Source organism: Cebus imitator, unplaced genomic scaffold (genome assembly GCF_001604975.1).
Source record: "Cebus imitator isolate Cc_AM_T3 unplaced genomic scaffold, Cebus_imitator-1.0 Scaffold36, whole genome shotgun sequence".
Taxonomy (NCBI): Eukaryota; Metazoa; Chordata; class Mammalia; order Primates; family Cebidae; genus Cebus; species Cebus imitator.
In genome coordinates, this window is record NW_016107351.1 from 8,796,727 (window position 1) to 8,818,408 (window position 21,682).

The following is a 21,682-nucleotide window of genomic DNA, read 5'->3' on the forward strand; positions in this document are numbered from 1 at the left end:
AACTGGATAGGCCATTTAATAGGGGTAAAGGGGACCGCCAGAGATTTTATAGTGATTCACACCACTTGAAAAGAGAGCGACATGAAAAGGAATGGGAGCAAGAATCTGAAAGGCATAGACGCAGAGACAGAAGCCAAGACAAAGACAGAGACAGAAAAAGCAGGGAGGAAGGGCACAAAGATAAAGAGAGGGCACGGTTATCACATGGTGATCGAGGAACAGATGGCAAAGCAAGCAGAGATGGTAGGAATGTAGACAAGAAGCCAGATAAACCTAAAAGTGAAGACTATGAGAAGGACAAAGAACGAGAGAAAAGTAAACACAGAGAAGGAGAAAAGGACAGGGATAGGGACCACAAAGATAGGGACCACACTGACAGAACTAAAAGCAAAAGGTAAAATTTGCAGGCTGCTTCAGGATTACATTTAAATAACTGTTAAATGTTGTATCTTGTAAACAAAAGAAAGATTGCCTGCTAGGATTGTGCCATCTTTAAAATTTTTACTATTGGTCATTTGCACAACAGTGAATTCTGTGTGTTGGTGCAGAGTGTTCTGTACCAGTGCTCATCATCCCTTCTTCATACCAATTGTCCCTAGTTATTAGGAATTTAATATTTTTAAAAGTTTTACATTGCTGTATATTCAAAGATTTGTTTTATTAATATGCAATAAAGGCTTAGAAGTTTTAGTTTTATTCCTTAATTGGTAAATATGGTTAACTATGGAATATATTTACTGCCTCTAGTGAATGTCCTTTATATGATGACTAATTTGGGAGTAATGTGTGCTCTGTAAGTTTGTTTTAAATTGCACTGTTTTTAAAGAAACCGTAGAGGAGCAGCAAAAATCCAAGCAACTTAATAATCAGATTATGCTAATCATTTAGTTGAGCAGTTTTGACCAAGAATCAGAAGCCCAAGGGGTACATTTATTGCTTTAATCTGCACTCATTGAAGTCACTTATTACCATATACTACAGCTTTGTGGTAGGCCATTATTTTCATTTTTGGCTCTTCAGAAACTTGAATACTTAAGCTTGTACATGATCTTGTGTTTTCCTATCCTTTTTACTGTAAAATGTAAATATTTTAAGGGATATTTTGATTCTAAATATGATAAAAGAATTTCTCACCTATTTTGTGTGTGTGACTTGAAATTCAGCAGAAGAATTTCTTCTTTAAAGCTTTAATTACCTTCAGACATTGTTTTTCTCTTACTGAGCCAAGAACATATAGACTATCTATGTCAGGCATTAGATGAGAGGAAAAACAATTTTTTAAAATCTTAAATGATAGGCTGAGATGAACTGTGTAGTTCTAAAGAGGCTAGAATGTAGAACCACCTATGAAACACTGTGCAGCTATAGCCCACTTTATAGATAAGTTTCGAAAACTTTTACACCATCACAGTTTGGTACTCTGACTCATTAATGATTAAAATTTAAAACCACAGAACTTTAAGAGAAATGTGTTTTGAATCTTTTTATAAATGTGATTTAGCCTAGTTTGTATAGTAACTATATAGTTTCATATGCCAGTTTCACTTGAAAGCATATGAAGAGGCTATTGTTAATTCATATCTAAATTTATTTACATCCTAAAACACATGGTTTTGATGGCAATAATTTAATGCAGGAGGTACCAAATGATGTTGACATTTGAGACTGAAAAAACCCAAAAAACAGAAGAAAGAGAACTCAGTATATTTACTTACCTATATTAATGAAGAAAAATATAAATCCACAAAAATTGATTGTTTTCCTAAAGAACTTAAAGATTAAAGTTAAAAATTGGTTTTGAAACAGAATTATCCTTGTTTTTGCTGGAGAGAAGGGAGGAAATTCAGTACCAAAGATTCTATCTAATTTGCAGTGACTTGCAGTACTTTTTTCCCTGTCCTTGCCCTCTGGAATTTATCAGCAGAAAGTTCTGAAACAGAGGACTTGTATTAAAAGTCTGTTTAACTTTATCCACTTTCCTTTTGGAAATTAACTTGTTAGAAAACAAAGTTCCCAAACAAAACAAAGCCTAAGTTAGTCATAATATGCACCATTACCAAAAAAATTGCTGTCAGAGTTTTACATATTAAAAACAAAAATACTAGTTTTTCAATTTCAAATGTTTGTGTTGTCAGTAAATCTGCCTTTACTGATACATTTGAGTGAGGGGTTATCAGACACCAGATTTCTTTTGCAAAGTAAAAGTAAAAAAGAATGGGTTAATGAATGAAAACAAGCTTTCAGGTCAGTTTTGGATCACCTCTTAGCTAATAGTTTCTTCTACATACTGTGATGCTTACTCTAAGATTCTGTATCAGATCTTACTGAATCTTGATAGATACTTGTTCTTAAAATAGATAAGGCCCATATAGCCACCTGTTAGGGATGAACATCGGGTTAGAAGCAGATCTTGTAACCCCTGATTGACTGAAACATTGTGTGGAGAGTAGGAAAAGTATGATCATATGAACTATTTGAGGTTTTTCTTTTGAGGGAGAAAAGGGAAAATGAGAAAAGTTTTCAACAAGTAGCAGATCCAAAGCCATTCTCAGTCCCAGGTATAACCAGCGTTACACAAACTAGTGAATTAATGAGTTCATCTTTTAGTTTTTCCTGTTTTAAGAAAAACCTGTCCTTAAAGTTTTATACTTAAAAAAACTTAGAATCATCTTAAGACAGCTTACGCGTACCTCTTTTAGATAAAAGTACCAGGGCATCTTAGTACCTGTAAAGTTCACCCTATGTAGTATTTGTGGCAATAAGGAAGCCTTCATGAGCCCTCTGTAAGCCAACCCTAGTTGTGAGCACTTAATGTAAACGTTGGTCAGCTCAAAGTAAAGGCTTAGAGCTGAGGAAACTGGAACTTAGAGAGTTGGGAAACTTGCCTAGGTTATCCTGCTGTTGTCAGAGTTGGAATCCTAGCTCAGTTTTCTCTTTGCTTAGCAGTTGTGCTCTGAGAATTGAGAATGAGAAAAAGAAGCAAAAGCCTGATGATTATATATACATTTCATAGCTGTCTTTCTTTGCATTTTGCCAAACTGAGCAACCCGACTCCTCAGCGTGAGCCAGAAGACATAACCAAAAACCTATAGGTTCTTTTGTACAGATGAGCAAAGTTTATATTAATCACAAATCTTAATTCTCTAGTCTTGTTTTCTGTTGCTGCTGTGATGAATTACTACAAGCGTAGTGGCTTAAAACTGCACAAATTTATGATCTTATGGTTCTGTGGATCAGAAGTTTATGCAGATCTCACTAGTTAAGATCAGCAGGATGCATTCGTTTTCTGGAGGGTTTCAGGGAGATTCCTTTTTTTCCCCCTTGGTTTCTAGCTTCTAGAGGGGCACCCAATTTTCCTTAGCTCATATCCCTTCCATATTTAAAGCCAGCAGTGTGGAACCCAGTCTTTTTCTACCATCTCTGACTTTCCCTTCTGATTCCCTCTTCCACTAAAAGGACCTTTGTGATTACATTGACCTCCACCCAGATAATCCAGGGTAATCTTCCTATTTTAAGGTCAGTTGATTAGCAACCTAAATTCTATCTGTGACCTTAATTCCCCATTGCAATGTAACCTATTTACAGGTGTTCCAAGGTTTGGGATGTAGACATATTTCGGGGGTGGGGGCATCATCTACCACAGCCCTTGACTCTCTAATTGTAGCTTATATTGTGGGTGAATCTTAAATCTTTAAAATTATAGAATAGCTAAATCTATAGTAAATATATGTTAAAAATTTAGGAACAATTAACACCAGCAATAGAGAGGAAAATGAAGAGTTACGCCGTATTAACTATGTTAACGTAAAACTACTCATTAACAGGTAACTTTGTTGTTCCTAAGTTTTTAATAGTAACTGTTTTTAAAGTATATGAAGCAAACTTAAATGCATTATGAGAGCTTGATAATGAACCAGATCTTAGTAAAAGATACTTTAACATTTGGATATACTAGTTGTACTATGCTCATCTTCTAAGATCCATCTAAAACTGGTAAGGCTACTTACTCACTGAAGATTACAAAGAACTATAATGTAGTCACTAATGACTACAAAGAACTATATACATAATCAGGTTTGATTTCTGTCTCTTAAAGCAAATTGCAAATAGAATTGGTTATTGCTTTTAAAAAAGGTGCAGAACACCCTGATTCTTTGATTTCTGTTTTACAAAGAATTATAGTAATTATTATATAGAGCAAGAAGGTGGTGAGTTGAAAACAAAGATCAGTAGCTGGAAGTGCTTTGAAAACTTCAGTCCATCCTGGCAAGTTTAATCTTACAGATAGATATAGAGCAGTCATTAAGGCAAATAACAGCCTAAGCGCTTAAAGGGCATTGTGAATCCAATATAAATCCAAATATCCCCAAAATACTTTTTCTATGAAATAAATCAGTGTATGCGTGCGTGTGTGTGTGTCTATGTATGTATGTATGTATGTATATATATTAGCCCAAGCTGTCTTTTAAAAATATGCCTTAAGATTTTTTTTTCCAAAATAATGATTTTTTTCAGGAACTTATTTAAAAGGAGACTGAAAACTATTACTACACTTTTTTAAAAGTTCTGTGTACATTCAACAGTTTAAGAAACCTCATGACATTTATGGTAAAACCATCTTAAAGGTCCTTTTGTAGCAGTTATTTTTATTTCATACTGGAAAAGCATTTCACATAGGAAATCGTTAACACCATCATCACCAGGATAGCAATGACAGGAAGCAGGAATAATGTTAATTTGTTACATGAAATTTGCAGGATTTTAAGGTGAAAAATATATTTTCAAGTCATTTTGATTTATAGGAGGATAGGCAGCAGTTTTCAGTTCTTAAATATTGTGTGCTTATTTTGCAAGCACAGTTAATCTGCATTTGGAATTCAATGATGAGCAACATGGGAGAGTCCAGTTTTGTGGAGCTTCCAGGTAGAAGACAAGTTTTAAAATCTGAACATAAAATTGCAACTGTGAAAAGAAGCTTTAAGGCAGCAATTCCCAAAACTTGTTTTCAAGACCCCTTACACTTTTAAATAATGCCAAAGCTTTTGTTTATATGGGTTATATAATTATTTAGCAAACTAGAAATTAAAATGATAAACATTAAACATTTTAAATAATATCATTGGTTAATATAACATTTATGTAAAAGTTCCAAACTAATTTAGTAAGAGTATCACATTGTTTTCATTTTTGCATATTTCCAATTTCTGACTCAGGGCTGGATTCTCTTACCTGCTCTGCATTCAGTGTTTTGTAATATGTCATTTTATTTGAAATATATGAAGAAAATCTGGCTATATGTGCATTTGTTGTTGGGAAAGGGAGGATCTTTGGATTCCTTGAAAATATCCCGGGGGTTCTTGGGCCACACTTCAGGAAGTGCTACTTTAAAGAAAAGGCACACTTTATTATGAGAGAACACGTGGCCTAATATGGGAACATTTCTTCAAAGATTTTGTAACCTTTCATAAAGCAGCCTTCTTGTTTTATACATAAAGTGTGTTTTCTGAAAAGTTCGATTTGATTACCAGCTGCCGAAAGGAATTTCTTTAGAGCATTTATCTTTATCATCTAAGTATCTCCAAAGTTAAATGCAATAGTATGGACCAATACAAGTTTAGGTCACCGTTTTTCAGCAAAATTTGTTGGAGTTGTCTTGAATCGTTTCTATTAAAAAAAACCCTTGAATCAATGCGTAAACATTCTGCAATTCTACCTTATATTCTACCCGCACACTTCTAGTGTCAATAGGGACAGTAGGTTTGGAAGCAATTTGTGCCCTGTCAAATGGTGCCAACATTCTTAACTTGTGGTCCTAGGTCCTTTGAGGAATGTCTGTAGCCTTTTGATTGGAATGGAGTGGCTAAAATAAGACAAAAATCTGTAATATTTTTTGAATGATAAATTACCTAGTTCCTTTGTATAGGTTGGAATCTGCACAGGTATTAAGAAGTTAACTATGTATTAGCGCTTATTTTTTGTAAATTCTTTGATGAATAATCATATTTTTTTCTTTTTAACGCTACATGCTGCTTATTACTAAGATATTTTTTCTCTAGATGACCTGTTCTACCTGGTAATTCACCAAGTCATATGTTGCCAGTTGCCAGGTGACAAAATTGTCACAGATACCAAACTCAGAAAATGTTAGGTAACAACAGCAATAACTGCTTTCCAATCTGCAATGGTGGACTGGGAGTGGGAAGTGAAAATTCCACTCACAATTATATCAATAACTGATTTGGGCAAAATAATACTTTTTAAACTTATGCTTTTAACAGTACTAAATTGTTAGGACAGTAATTCTCAGTGGCATTGTTTAGAGCCTATTTTATGCCCAGTATTGAGATCTGTAGACTTGAAAGCAGTTAAATACAAATTAAGGTTAATTTTTTAATTTGATCAGTTAATATGAGTACATGGTTTTAAAAAGTCAAACAGCTCTACAAGGTTTATAAACAGCAACAGGCCTCTGCACTACTCTTCTCTCCACAGGCAACCATTTTCAATTCTTTTAGACATTTAGGATATTCGCCTTCATGTTTGTGATATGCATATACTATTTTTTAAAGTTGCACATACTGTAATATCTATTGATGTCTTACTATAAAAGATAAGGATTTAGCTCTTACCAGCCTGTTCACCTCTCTTTCTTTTCTACATTCATGCAATACTTTTGATTTATATCTATTTTCAAGTTTTACGTCATTGAATCGTATAAATAGTTGTAGCTAAGCCATGTAATATGGTTACATTGCTTTGTATAATTTTTATTTTTCCTTTGGTTAATAACTTGATTTTTTTCTTATTTGTACCTATCCCTAATTCATTCCCAACTGAATTTTAAACATTTTAAAATTCAGTTTACACAATGATTTTAAAATTTTATCTACATATTGATTTTAAAATTTAAACATGAGGGACAGGTACAAAGTGGATAAGCAAAATGAATAAGCACATTCCGTGAATAAGCATATTCCATGAGTAAGCTCTGAACGAATTACTGGAGTTAAAACATGAATCAAAATATATACACATAAATTAGATTGTAGGAAAAACACACAGATGGTAGGAAAAACAATGAGAACTTTCAGTGACATTTTCCAGTGTTAACAAAAAGATATGTTAGCATTTAGACTATTTCAGGTAATAGTAAACAGTTGATTCCCTGTGGGCAATGTACCAAATAAATAACTATCAATATAACTACATTTATATATAGTGTGTACTAAAATCTCTGGTGTTAACTTATGTAACCTCATTTTGTTCATCTCCATCATAAACGTTGTATCCTTCTGATTTAATTAGTTCAGTTTTTTTTGGATCCTGAAAAAACACAACATCTTTAATTTTGCCAACAAAATTGGTTTTAAAAATCTCTTGAGTAATGATATTTACCTTTCGACCATATTCAAAGCCCCCTAGATAACAAATACCATCATAGTTTAGAGCAACAAATTTTTTATGTGGATCAATATCTTCGGAAAGAATTAGACTGTTATTTAGGTAGGCCTTGATAAGAGTCTGATTTTGAATTACAACTACATGGTGCCATTTGTTACAACAGAATGTGTCATTGTTATAGCTCATAGGCACAGATATTCTTTCTCCTAAGTTAACTGCTATTTTCAAGGTCTGATTATGGAGACCAATTGCCAAAAAATCATTTTCTTCATTTTGAGCTATTCCCATCCATACAATGAGACCTTCTGTTTTGGTAGTACTGAAATTTAAGGATATAGTAGTGAACTGGAGGTTTCTCATTCTATAATTTGGATCAATATATTTAATGTAAGAATTACCCATAAATTTTGCAGTTGAAAATGAAGTTTTGTTTTCACAATACCTTCCCACCCAACCCAAAGTACATAGGCAACTGTAAGAAAATGATTGGTCGGGTATACATAAAGACTGGTGGAGGCAAAGATTATTCAAACAGTATACAGACTGGTTACATGTATTTCCAGCCCATTCTGGCAAACATCTGCAAGAAAACGTTGTGCCATTTGCTGTACATTTACCTCCGTTTCTGCATGTGTTGTACCCACAGGCTGTCCCGTCACAGTCACCTACATTTGAACCACCTTTTGCTCCAGATTCAGTTAATTGTAATTCTTGATTATTTATGATAACTTCCCGGATACAGCCTTGAAAACCTATGGGTTCATTTTCTATTGCCATGGGATTTATAAGATTTAAGAAAGATACCCCTCCAATATAGAAGTCTGTATTTGTGTCCAGGGAACTCATTTTAGTGGAGGCTTTTTCTGTAACATTTATCCCATCTAGATCCAGGTAGCCTTCTGCACCAACTCTTCCTGCTTTTATTATGTGCCAAGTACTTCCATTTGTTGTTACTTTTTGGAGAGTTTCTAGAATGATAGTTCTGTCACCAAGGTTGTATCGAAGTTGAACAGAACCATTCACTAAAGAGATACATAAAAAATCACCTGCAAGAAACCAAATAGTATGTTTAATTAGCAACAGTAAAAGTTTTCCATTGAAAACTTTTACTCTTTCTGGTCAAGTTGGGTAAGTTTTGGTTATGGGGAAAAAAGTAACATCTTGAGCACAATTGTGTTAGTTTTAGTTCCACTCACAGAGCAAAATGCATGTGTTCTGTGTTCTTTCATTTTGTTTAGCAATTGGCTACATAAATTTTCCCTAGATGTGGAAAGTTCTCATTGAATGAATGTATTGTGGTTGTAAATTAAAGTGAGGTTTTTCTTCAAATGAAAGCCTGATCTTTATGCCGCTGTTTAATGGCATTCACTATTGTCAGGCTAGGTACTTAAACTCTTTAACATACCTATAAATTCTCTGAACATTCCTGGCTCCTTTCCTCTCCAACCTTACCAGGAATGTTCTCTTTCCCCATCCTTACACTTTATTTACTTGAACAACACTGACCTTGTTAAGGATTTCATCTGCCTGTTTTCTAGGAACACTCCACCACCCCATTCCACCTCAACTAGGTAACTCCTACCCATTCTTCGGGTTTCAGATAAAATGTCACTTCCTCAGAGAAGTTTTCCTTGATTTCCCATAGTTGGTCAGGTATTTTTTCTGTCAGTGCTTTAAATCACTAGGTTTCCCTCCATTACTATATATCTCATTTTATAATTATATAGTCGTGTGAAGAAATTGGAACAAATACCATCCAGCATCTGAAGTTGCAGTGAGGCATTCAGAAGAAAAGTAAAGGCAACTCCACTTGCTCAGAAAAAGTGTGTTGCTCTTCAATGTAAGATTGCTTCAAGAAGATAGCAAAATGACTTATTTATTAATACATAATGAACCATGCAGATGTCTTCCACGAAACATTTTCCTCTCCCTCTGAAATTTCCCAACCTTTCTCTTTCCTCATCCAGGGACATTTGGCACTGTGCTACACTAGTTATTCCTCCTTCTGAAGTGCCATATTTCCTCACCTCCCTTCTGCAAATGGTGTTCTTTCCTATTCTCCATTGTGGTCTATACCAAGCCATTCTAGAGTGGTTGGAATACTTGGCAGCTCTGTAGTTCTTCACCTATCAAACTATGGTTCTCTTGCTTTATTTTCCTCATAGGGAATTTTTAGTGAGTATAATATGTCAATTACATATGTGATTATTTGGTTAATAGCTGCTTTATCCGCTAGGTTTAAGCTTTATGAGAACAGGGTCTGTTTCTGGTTTGGTTCAGTAGTTTATTCCCAGCACCCAGAATGCTATCTGGCACATAAATAGATGCTAAACAAATAATTATTGAATAAAGAAATACTTGTGTAGGGCTGTGGGTTGAGATGACTCAATATTTCCCAACTAATAGTTTTAGCTTGAAAGCAAAAACTTTTCCTATAATGGCATGAAAATTGTTTTAAAAATTCATAACAAAAAAAGTTTATTTGCATACTAATTTCTAACATGTACAGCATTTTTAACTATAAGGAAAGAGAAGGAGCGTCATGAACTTTCAGATTAGCAAAGAAAAGATATACATTGAGTTATACCACAAAAAAACTAGAATAAGTAAACATTATTGATACTAAGTTAAAAAAAATTTATAGCAACCTAAATATACTTTGTGGCCTGGAAGTGAACACAAGCCAGTTACCTTTCACAGGATTATGGAGCAAGCTTTTCTTGCTCCTTGTGTTATAGAGTGTTCCTGTAGTAAACAATTTTATAGTGAAGAGCTACCTTGGAATAAAAAATACCTAAGAAATGATTAGGAAAGCTGAAACTGTGATCTATGCTATGACTGGTCATGTTGCCAACCAGAAGAAAGAACAAGGAAAGCTTCTGTGAAGAAAGGTTATTTTAACTCGGCTAGTATGTTCATGTGCAAAATCGACAAAAGTTTTCTCTCTGGCTATGGAAACTAAAAGCTGTATTAACTTAAAAAAATCATAGGCTTTTAATTTTAGTGCATTAGGATATGATGCTGTAGTTATGGGTCGTAAGTACAGATTGGCATTATTATTTTGAGATGGAGTCTTGCTTTGTTGCTCAGGCTGGAATGCAGTGGTGCAATCTTGGGCTCACTACAACCTCCACATCCCGGGTTCAAGTGATTCTCCTGCCTCAGCCTCCTGAGTAGCTTGGACTACAGGTGCTGGCCATTACGCCCTGCTAATTTTTGTATTTTTGGTAGAGACAGGGTTTTGCCATGTTGACCAGGCTGGTCTTGTCCTTCTGACCTCAGGTAATCTGCCTGCCTCGGCTTCCCAAAGTGCTGGGATTACAGGCACCCGACCTCAGATTGGCATTAGAGTAAGAAAATGTAATGAAGAGTTGTTACAAGAAAGAGAGATCAAATAGCATGAAGATCATAAATGAATTCACTTTGGCTATTTAATGCCCACTCAACCATGGCTGAGGCTCTTCCCACCTCTGTTCTGCTATTGTTTCTACCTCATCACCTGCTATCCCACTGTGTTTTATTATAGAGAAAACTTATAGGACCTAATATTTGTGAAGAGACTACAGAATCAGCATATCAGGGAAATTGTATATACATTCTTTTCTGTAGACAATGAAAGCAAAGTAATTTAAATCTTACAGTTGTTTTGAGTATGTTTTAATTTCACATTGCAATGACTAGGACTTTCTGTACACATTAGTCTGGGAGAATTATAACTATATCAAGATGAATTCAGGCTTTAATTTGTGCTTAATTTATATATATCAAAAATCTTTTAAAGGTGTTACGTTTTTAGCAGAAATAAATGAAAAGAGGCCAGGGTCTTATTTCTTTAAAACATCTTTCAAAAGTCAGAGATCTGAAATCATCTCGTATACTTTTCAAGTTATTTTAGTTATTTTGTTTTAAATTTTACACTACTTGAGAGTACTCAAATTATTAATCTCTAAAGAGATAAACCACATTAATTTAGAATTTCATTTTGAAAATGTGAAAACTGCATTGGCTGCTTATGTTTAAATTTTTGGATTTTAACATTGCGTATTAAGTGGTTAGTTTTTACTAATGGGTCCTCTTAGCAGAGGATCAACTAGGAAGACTTGGTTAATGTTTACATCAGACACAGCTCTTAGAGGAAGTACAAAGTACAGGACTGTCAGCTGTGTTTTCTGCAGCCTTAAATGAGACAGACTTCAAATAAACTTGTTATATTACTTATTACTAAAAACATAAGTTTATGCCTTTCATCTGATAATTGTTTTTGATTAATCTAGGTTTAAGCATGTAAACATTTTTAATATTTTAAAATTTTCATGATCTTATATAAGTGTCAAATGCATCAATCGTGAAACTAATGAATCTCTGTAAATAGTGTCTGATGGCATAAAGGAAACTCTTGATTGTTATGAAGTACATGCACTGAATAACAGATGTAAGAGGATGTGCTCTTGCCCTCCCATGTGTATTAATGTGTATGAGCTTTATATTTCATATACATAAACACAAATATGTATCTATTGTACTGATTATAAAACTATAGTACAATATTTCTGGCCAGTCACAATCCCGAATATACCTTGATTTTCTGCTCTTTTCCATAGGTCTTGCTTACATTAATTTTGAGTTTTACGAGCAATGTAACTGAAGCTGATTGTCTTTTAATGTCTCGATTTATAAATAGAAAATTTCTCTTTGTGTGTGGTTCTCCTATTTGACATTTTCACAGGGAGATTTAATCATGAATTTAAAACCAAATATCATATCTCAGGAGAACAGATTTCTTCTAAGCTGTATTTTATAGCTCAATTATGCTTTTTTCTTTGAAATTATTTTGAAGGTATTTCAGAAGTGCATTGAGATGAAATCACTTTGGTCCAATTCCCTGATATTCTTATCATTTAGAAGCAAATCAAGACACTTCTATAAGAACTACTTAGATTCTGAAAATTAGAGCACCATTTTTGTTAATGATGTAAAATAAGCAAATGTAATTATTTCTCAATACCAAAATTGTTTCTCATTTTCTGAGAAACTGAAAGTCAAGTGTAAGATTTTAAAAATACTTTACAATAGAGATGTAACTGTATGTCCAAATGTCTTTGTCAGAATTTTGGAGAAATGTATGAAAATGGAAATCAAAGGTAAAGTAGTAAAACCTAAAAAATTAATTTTTAAAACACTAATTGGATACTTTATTTCATATTTTATGGTAAATATGTATCTTTTTAAGTTCCAAATGTTTTTATAAGCATTTCAGAACACAAATCCTGGGTTTACTATTTGGACGACAGAATGACTTAGAATTTTTCCAAGCTATAAATGTGGGTGAATCTACATGAAATATATCAGATAGCCATGCCTTCCTTTTAAAAAATCTTCTACATGCATATTTTGTCTACTCTGTCATAGGACTATCATGCATGGCTTTATTTTTTTTATGGGATTGTTTTAAAGTTCAGCATATACTTTATTTAGATTTTGCTAACTTTAATTCTAACAAATCTCTTGCTATTTTATTCGCTATATATTTAGGGCCTCTAAATTCATAAGCATACACTTGCAGTGTTAACAGAACATAATCAAATGGTTACATATTTAAAGACTAGGTAACACAAAATAAACACTATCATACATTACTTAATAGACTATTAGGAATTCATTAGGTTTTTTTTCCTCTTTCATTCTGCAAACAAACAGCCTGCCAATCTTACCTGACTGGGCTTTTAAGTGTTGTGCAGCGTAAAATAGGATACCATCTGCAGCAAGAGGCTGAAACTGCAATTGAATATGTGTCTTTTTTCGAACACGAAAGGAAGCAAAAGACATCCAGGATAATTCATTGCTTCTGAAAGATGGATCACTTATGGATAAAGCTGGGGGGAGGAGAGAAAGAGAACTCTGTGAGTTATCTGCTGGATTAAAAACATTGCTCATAAATACAGTAAATTGCTTACATAATTTTGTAATTTAAGGATTTATCTTCCAAGAGTTGCTTGTAGGTGAGTACATCGAACTTTCGGAACTTTATGAGTCTGTTCTAATTCCACTACCTTTAGTCTTTTGTAATGGAGCCAGTTATTGAAAAGCCTCTTATTTCTGGTAACTGTGACTTTTTGGCTGATACGTATGTGACACAAGTCTGCTCTAGATTGCGTTGTATAGAGAGATAAGAAGCATAGCTGAGATTCTTGGAAATGTTTTACATTTATAATGCTTTCAGAAAAGTAGTTCAAATGGCGGAAGATAGAGGACAACACTATGTGAATTATTCTTCAGCCTCTATATTTCTGATTCAGATGTAGAGTATAATCAAGTCAGGATACATTTTAAGGCATAATATATTGATACTAATTTTTGCTTCTGTGTACAATGGACCCAATGGGAATTATGAGAGGAAGAAGGAAAGTTCTGCACATTTGGCCAGTTTTTATCCCTATGGAATCTATATTTCTTCTTATAATGTAACAGTGCTTCTTAGAGTGTGCTCTGGTTCAGAACATAGCTTAGTCATTAATCTAGTTATTTAGTTTTCTTCCCACTCTTTGGGAGCTGTCACCTTTTACTTTAGACTGAACAATTGGTAGGTATTTATCCAGAAGGTGTTGGCATTTGCTGATTTTTAAAAAACGTCATTCATTCATTTTGACTTATTCAGAAGGGTAGAGGTTAGAATAACTTGATGGTGTTGCTAAGAATGCAAAGTCCTATACCTCATTCCTGGAGGGCTGGATTTATTAAAGCCAGGAGCAGAGGCTCGCTCCTGTAATCCCAGCACTTTGGGAGGCTGAGGCTGGAGGATCGCTTGAGCTCAGGAATTTGAGACCAGCCTGGGCAACATGGTGAACCCCATCTCTACAAAATATAAAAATATTAGCTGGACATGGTGGTGAATGCCTGTGGTCCCAGCTACTGGGGAGGCTGAGGTGAAAGGATCAATTGAGCTTGGGAGGTGGAGGTTGGAGTGAGCTTAGATGGTGCCACTGCACTCCAGTCTGGGTGACAGAGTGAGACCTTGTCTTAAAAGAAAAAAAAGCGGGGATGGGATTCAGAAAGTACCCCATTTTTAATAAACCCTCCTCCTCCTGGTGTTTCTGACATAGGGGTTCCTTGGACCACATTTTCATAAAATCTGGTCAAATTTTTAAGAATACAAGGGTGATTTAAAATGTATCTTTTTGAAACTATTTTGTAAATATTGCTAAATTAATACATGTTTATTATAAGACGAACACTATAAAACAGTGTAAAACTTTCTTTAGTGGAATTTCATTGTTCTTTCTCCTCTCTTAATTCTGAGAATTACTGCCAAGTTTATTGTACATGTAGCCAGACTAAAAAAAAAATACACATACAATTAATGTGTGCGTATATCTAATACTTGATTTATTTTAAATAAACCACATTTTATATGAACTATGCATAAATAATTGATTTTTTTCCATCTATCTTTTTGAAGTTGATACTAGCATACTTTGCCTATTGTTTTTTAAATACATGTTTGGTATTTTAAAAAATACACTTTATTTTTTCAGAGCCATTTTAGGTTCACAGCAAAACCGAGTGGAAAGTATTAGAGTTCCTATATAACCCTGCCTCAGCACATGTACAGCCTCCTCCACTGTCAGTGTCGCCCACCAGAATATGTTTGTTAAATGGATGAATCTATATTGACACATCATTATCACATAAGTTCATTTACATAGGATTCACTCCTATGTAATTTTAGGGATTTTGACAAATGCATTGTGAAATGTATTTACCATTACAGCATCATCCATAAAATCATACATCATTTTATTGCCTTAAAACTCTTTGCTTGCCTATTTGACCCTCCTTCCACCCTGGCAACCACTGATCTTTTTTTACTCACTTCATAGTTTTGCCTTTTTCAGAATATCATAGAGTTATAATCATATAGTATGCACATTCGTTTTCAGCTCCTTTGGACAAATACCAAGGAACACAATTGCTTGATCATAATGGTAAGAGTATTTTTAGTTTTGTAAGAAACTGCCCAATCCCAACTGTCTTCCAAAATTGTTGTTCAATTTTGCATTACCAGTAATGAATGAGAGTTCCTGTTGTTCCACATCCTTGCTGACTTTGGGTGATAAGTGTTTGGGTTTTAGCTATTCTAAAAAGTATCTAGTGTTATACAGTTTTTATAATTTGTAATTTCCTAATGATATATGATGTTGAGCATCTTCATATACTCACTTGCCATCTGGTTATCTTTGGTGAGGTTTATGTTTAGATCTTTTGCCCATTTTTAAAATTGAGTTTTTAATTTTTGTGTTGAATTTTAAGAATTCTTTGTTTACTTTGGATAACAGTTCTCTATCAGATATGTATTTTGTAAATATTTTCTGCCAGTCTGTGGCTTGTATTCTCTCTCTTTCAAGTGTCTTTGGCAGATTAGTTTTAAAAAAATTTTAATGAAATCTAATTTATCAATTTTTTCTTTCATTGATTCTGCCTTTGTTATGGTATCTAGAAACTCATCATCAAAACTCAAAGTCATCTATATTTTCTCTTATATTTTCTTTTAGGAGTTTTATAGTTTTTTTTTTATTTTACTTTTAAGCCATGGATTCATTTTGAGTTAAATTTTGTGAAGGATGTCATGTCTGTGTCTAAATTTTTTTTTTTAATTTTTGCTTGTGGATATCCATTTCTTCTAGCATCATTTATCAAAAAGATTATCCTTTCCCCATTTTATTCTTTCTCTTTTGTCAAAGATCAGTTGACTGTATTTTGTCTATTGTTTTTTAATCTTTAATCTTCCTCAGATACTAGTTCTGCAAAACTAGAAAATGGATATAAGATGATTTCCTTAGCAGTTCCCTCATTGAAGGGTAACTAGGCTATTTCAGTTGTGTTCCATTTCTCCTGATTTCCCACCCTATCTCTCTGGCTTCATGTGCCCATGCCTTATAAACTTTATAATTCCTTACGGCTTTCCATGGCCCATCTCTCTTCTTTCTATTAGTGGCCTCTCCTCTATTTCCATGACTTTAAGAAATACCTATACATATGATAACTCCTTGAAACTTTACATCTGTCTAAACCTCTTCTCTTAGCTTTAGTTTTATGTAGTCATCTCTCTTATTGATTATTTGTTTTGGCTATCTCAGTTATATCGAACTTAACATGTTTGAAGTTGTACTGCTGAAAGATATTCTTCTCTCAGCCTTCCTCAGATCAGTAAATGGTCCCACCACCCATTCAAGGCCCCATATGGAGACTTGGTAATCAATTTGATTGCATTCTTTCCAAAATTTCCTCTACTTTTCCCAATATAATGCATTAGTAGATTATATCTGAATGATATATTTCATATTTGCCCCATCTTTCCATTACCACTGCCACCATCCCAGTTGAGGCCACTATCAACTCTTGATTAGACCATTGCAATATACTCCTCATTGATCTTTTACTTTTTTTTTAATAGATATATTTTTTTAAATTTATTGCATTTTAGGTTTTAGGGTACATGTGAAGAACATGCAAAATTGTTGCATAGGTACACACGTGGCAGTGTGATTTGCTGCCTTCCTCCCCATCACCTACATCTGGCATCTCTCCCCTTGCTCTCTCCCCCCAACTCCCCACCACCCACCTTCCCTCCCCTATTTCCCCCCAACAGACCCCAGTGTGTAGTGCTCCCCTCCCTGTGTCCATGTGTTCTCATTGTTCAACACCCGCCTATGAGTGGGAACATATGGTGTTTGATCTTCTGCTCTTCTGTCAGTTTGCTGAGAATGATGGTTTCCAGGTTCATCCATGTCCCTACAAAGGACACAAACTCACCGTTTTTGATGGCTGCATAATATTCCATGGTGCATATGTGCCACATTTTCCTTGTCCAGTCTATCATCGATGGGCATTTGGGTTGGTTCCAGGTCTTTGCTATTGCAAGCAGTGCTGCAATGAACATTCGTGTGCACGTGTCCTTATAGTAGAATGATTTATAATCCTTTGGATATATACCCAGTATCGGGATTGCTGGGTCAAATGGAATTTCTGTTTCTAGGTACTTGAAGAATCGCCACACTGCCTTCCACAATGGTTGAACTAATTCGTTCATATCCATTTTATATATCTGCCAGAGAAACCTTTTTAAAACATCAATTCATTGCCCTCTTTAAACCCTTCAGGGATTTTACTTAGAATAAAATGTGGATTCTTTACCATGGCCTCTGAAGCTTTGCATGATTTGACCTCCTATTAAATTCCCAACTTTATCCCTTCCTCATGCCTTTCATGCATCATTGCGCATATTGTGCACTGCATAACCCCAAGGGGAAGTCGTCACATTGTAATCTATGTGAATAGTGTTCCCTGAAGATGTTCAATGAATAACCTATATGGAAATATGATGCTACTGTCTGTACACTTTCCTCCTGTTCTTTAAACTTCAGATGCACTGGCTTTTACTACTGGATTTGTCATAGTTTGATCATCTTAGATTACCTAACCACTGCCATATTGACAGACACTTGAGTTGCTTAAAATTGTTTTGTTATTACTAATACTGATACAAAAAACATACTTGATTTTATCTCCATGCAAACGTGAGAAAGTTTCTCATGTGCAAACGTGAGAAATGGAATTGCAGCGTGATGGTCTGTGTTCATTTTTAGAGTTAATAGATGCCACCAAACTGCCCTCGAAAGTGTCCGCATTAATTTATACTCCAACCAGCAGAGGATGACAGAATATCCTTATCTATGTCCTCAATCACACTTGAGATTATTAAAATTTTAAGTTTTAGCAATCATAGATTTTCATTTTATTTTAATTTGCATTTTGCAGATTACAAGTGAAGCTGAGTTTCTTGTGTGAATATTGGCCTTTTGTGTTTTTCTGTGACTTTTTTGTTCATGTTGTATGTTTTTAAATTTGATTTGCAATTTTTAAAATGCCTTCTGGGTCCTAATGTTTTCTTATATTGCAAGTATATCCTCATATACTGTCATTTTTCTTTCGACTTTACTTATGGTATGTTATTCAAAATTTTTAATTTTGTTTTTACCAAAATTCTTTTTTTTTAAATTTAAAAACATTATTCAACACATAGTTATATATAATCTCCTATATTGTCTTCCTCAGATTCCAGTTCTGCATTCTATATTTTTATACCATAAATTTGTATTGTTTTAAAATTTATAGGCCTTTAACTTATGTGGCTCATATTATTGTGAATAGTTTGAGCTAGAAGTCAAGCTTTACGTTGTTAGCAGATAGCTAATATTTTCCAAAAACTAATGAATAGTTTGTACTGTTTGTTTATATTTGATATTCACCTTTAACATCTTATAAGTAACCTTTTCTCTACCCTCTCCCTCTTGAGGAAGAGTTTGTCGGAAATATTGAACAAATGAAAAATGCAGATAAAAACACCTGTGAGGCTAGGTTTTGTGGTAGTACCTATATGGCTTTACTACTTTCCCTTGGCTGGATTGAACAGCTGGGAGGGGGTCTCAATAATGGAAGAGGCTAGTCAACAACAGCATGATAAGAGGGTTCCTTGTCACCAAGCAGGGAGGAGCTCGAATTGTATTTCAGGAGGAGGTTTTTGCTGAAACTATTGTTGATACTGGGTCAGTGCAGGAGTTGAGAATTATCTGTGCACATGTGAGTGTATCATAAAACAGCTGATGACCTAACTAGTGCTTTTCCAAAGAAGTGACACATACTGAAATTATATGTAAATGTCACTGAACTAAAAATCACAAGAAATAAATTTTATTAATAGCTCTGACATTGTATGTTTTAAGAAGATATTGAATGCCTGTTTTTTATATAATGAGAAAGGTTTTGGCTCTAATAGCTTATTATTTAAGTATTCAGTAACAGAAAGTACTGGGGAGGATTACATTAATAATATACATTCAAAATATTGGTGAAAGATGTCATTTCAAAAAGAGGTACACTGTTACTTAGCAGGCTTCAGGGATAAACTTGAACTGGAAAAATGACTATGCTCAATATGATTTAAATGTTTATGGATTAAAATTAAGTCAAGGGAAAATTTGAGGTGGTCATACCAGTGATTAGTCATTGAGCTCTGCCCAGTTATTTCTTGTATGTCTGTCAACTCCTAAAAATGATCACTTTGTGGTGAAAATATTCCACATGCATTTTGAAACCTTAAATTAATGTTTCCTGATTGGCTATTCATCTTCTAGATTTAGTGACCATTGGCAATCCTCCTTATTTCACCATAGGCAAAGGTTTGTGCCAACACGTTCATTAGGCTCACAGAAGTTGAATTCAAGTATTTTGGCTGCCTGTCTGGGACATAACAGTAAAACAAAATTCTTTGTGCTTTCATCCTTGTGGGTGGAAATAGTAAACTAAATGAACATACATGTTGATATATGTTAGTAAACTAAATATATATGTTGAAATAGTGAATAAATATATGTTGATACGTCTTAGAAAAACAGGGAAAGGAAAAAGGGATGTGTGCCTGTGGGGCAGGAAAGGCATTATGAGGAACGTGGTGTTTATTTTCTTCCCTCATTTTTTTTTCCTGTCTCCATTATTAAGCATAAAAGAGGTTTTCAATACCCATTTTTAGACTGCATTCTAGCCTGGGCAATAAAGCAACACTCCGGTTCTCTCTCCCTCTTCCTCTTCCTCTTTCTTCCTCTCCTTCATTCCTTTTTTTTTTCCTTTCTCTCTTTTTTCTTTCTTTCCTTTCTTTTTCTTTCTTTTTCTTTTCCTTTAAAAAAAAAAGAGACTGGGGAAGTAATTATTTTCCAATTAATAAAGAAAATTGTTATCAACACTTTCTAGGGAATGCCCTGTAATTATCCTACTGCATCTTGCAGAAAAGGTCAGAGAAAAAAAAAAAGAAAGAATGAACACCTCAAGGAGGTAAGAATTGAGCTAAGTGGGTCTTTGAGGAGAGAAGGAATGATGAACCCTGGGGTGATAGGGTTCCTACCAGTACTAAATAACAGGAAGGATGGCAGTGTGACTGGACAGGTATTAAGGAAGGGAAGAGTTTTAATAGATCAGGTCAGAGAGGTTATGGGGACCAAATCACATTATCAAAGACTGGGAAGATTTTGAGACATTTACCTACTGGCTAGCTAACTTATTAGCCTGCAACATTCTCTTCTTTTCTTAATTTCAACTTGTATTTTAAGTCCAGGGGTCCATGTGCAGGTTTCTTACATGGGTAAATTGCATGATGCTGAGGTTTGGGGTACAACTGATCCCATCACCCAAGTAGTGAGCATAGTACCCAATAGGTAGTTTTTTAGCCCTTGTCCTCCTCCCTCCCTACCCCCTCTAGTAGCCTCCAGTGTCTATTGTTCTCATCTTTATATCTATTTGTACTCAATGTTTAGCTCCTACTTATAAGTGAGAACAGGTGATGTTTGGTTTTCTGCTCCTGTGTTAATTTGCTTAGGATAATGGCCTCCAGTTGCATCCATATGCTTGCAACATTTTCAAAGATGATAGTAAAATACATGAAACCCCTGGATCACAGACACAGGATAGTTTATTACAGAATTAGCAGTAGCCAAAGTATCAGCATTTTTGAGTCAGTTCTATGAACCTCTATTCTCTCAGGGACCAGGTTATAAACATGCAGTAGGTTGCTTGGGGAGGAAAGCTGAGCTTAGAGATCCAAATATTTTTATAATGGGCATGCAAAAAGCATGCTTGCTTTTTGCTCCAAATGAAGATAGTGTCTCTATCTTATAAGGCAGTAAGCAAACTGGCTTATTGTTCCAAAGGAAGATGTTATCCTTGTCTTTCAAGGATATTTTCTACACAAACATACTTGAAAAGATAACCGAGAACCAAAACAGCCAGTACCTCTAATAAGCAGCCAGAGGCCATTACCCTAAGAGAATTAACACAGAAACAGAAAACCAAATACTGAGTGTTCCCTTTATAAGTGGGAGCTAAACATTGGATACACATGGACATAAAGATGGGAACGATTAACACTGGGGGCTACAAAATTGGGGAGAGGAAGATGGGAGTAAGGGTTTGAGAAACTATTGAGTACTATTCTCACTACCTGGGTGACTGGTTCAATTGTACCTCAAACGTTAGAATCATGCAATACACTCTTGTAACAAACCTGCACCTGTATCTCCCGAATCTAATATAAAAGCTGAAAAAAAAAAAAAGTTGTGTAGAAACATGAGAGATCAGGCCGGGCGCGGTGGCTCAAGCCTGTAATCCCAGCACTGTGGGAGGCCGAGGCGGGTGGATCACGAGGTCAAGAGATCGAGACCATCCTGGTCAACAT

General features: G+C 34.7%; 2 protein-coding genes across 2 annotated transcripts in view; one reads left to right on the top strand and one right to left on the bottom strand.

Moving 5' to 3' along the window:
• Positions 1-1,251, top strand: part of PHF3 (PHD finger protein 3) — an 83,865-nt gene extending 82,614 nt beyond the window's left edge. Inside the window, exon 12 of the mRNA XM_017524690.2 lies at positions 3-1,251. Within this exon, the coding sequence (XP_017380179.1) occupies positions 3-398 (396 nt within the window). The 3' untranslated portion in view covers positions 399-1,251. The remainder of the gene's footprint in view (positions 1-2) is intronic.
• Positions 1,252-6,376: 5,125 nt separating this feature from the next.
• LOC108301579 (eyes shut homolog) overlaps positions 6,377-21,682 on the bottom strand; it is a 1,388,593-nt gene continuing 1,373,287 nt past the window's right edge. The window contains exons 31-32 of the mRNA XM_017524691.2: positions 13,113-13,274; positions 6,377-8,447 (exon numbers count right to left, since the gene is read on the bottom strand). Coding sequence (XP_017380180.2) covers positions 7,246-8,447; positions 13,113-13,274 — 1,364 coding nt within the window. The 3' untranslated portion in view covers positions 6,377-7,245. The remainder of the gene's footprint in view (positions 8,448-13,112; positions 13,275-21,682) is intronic.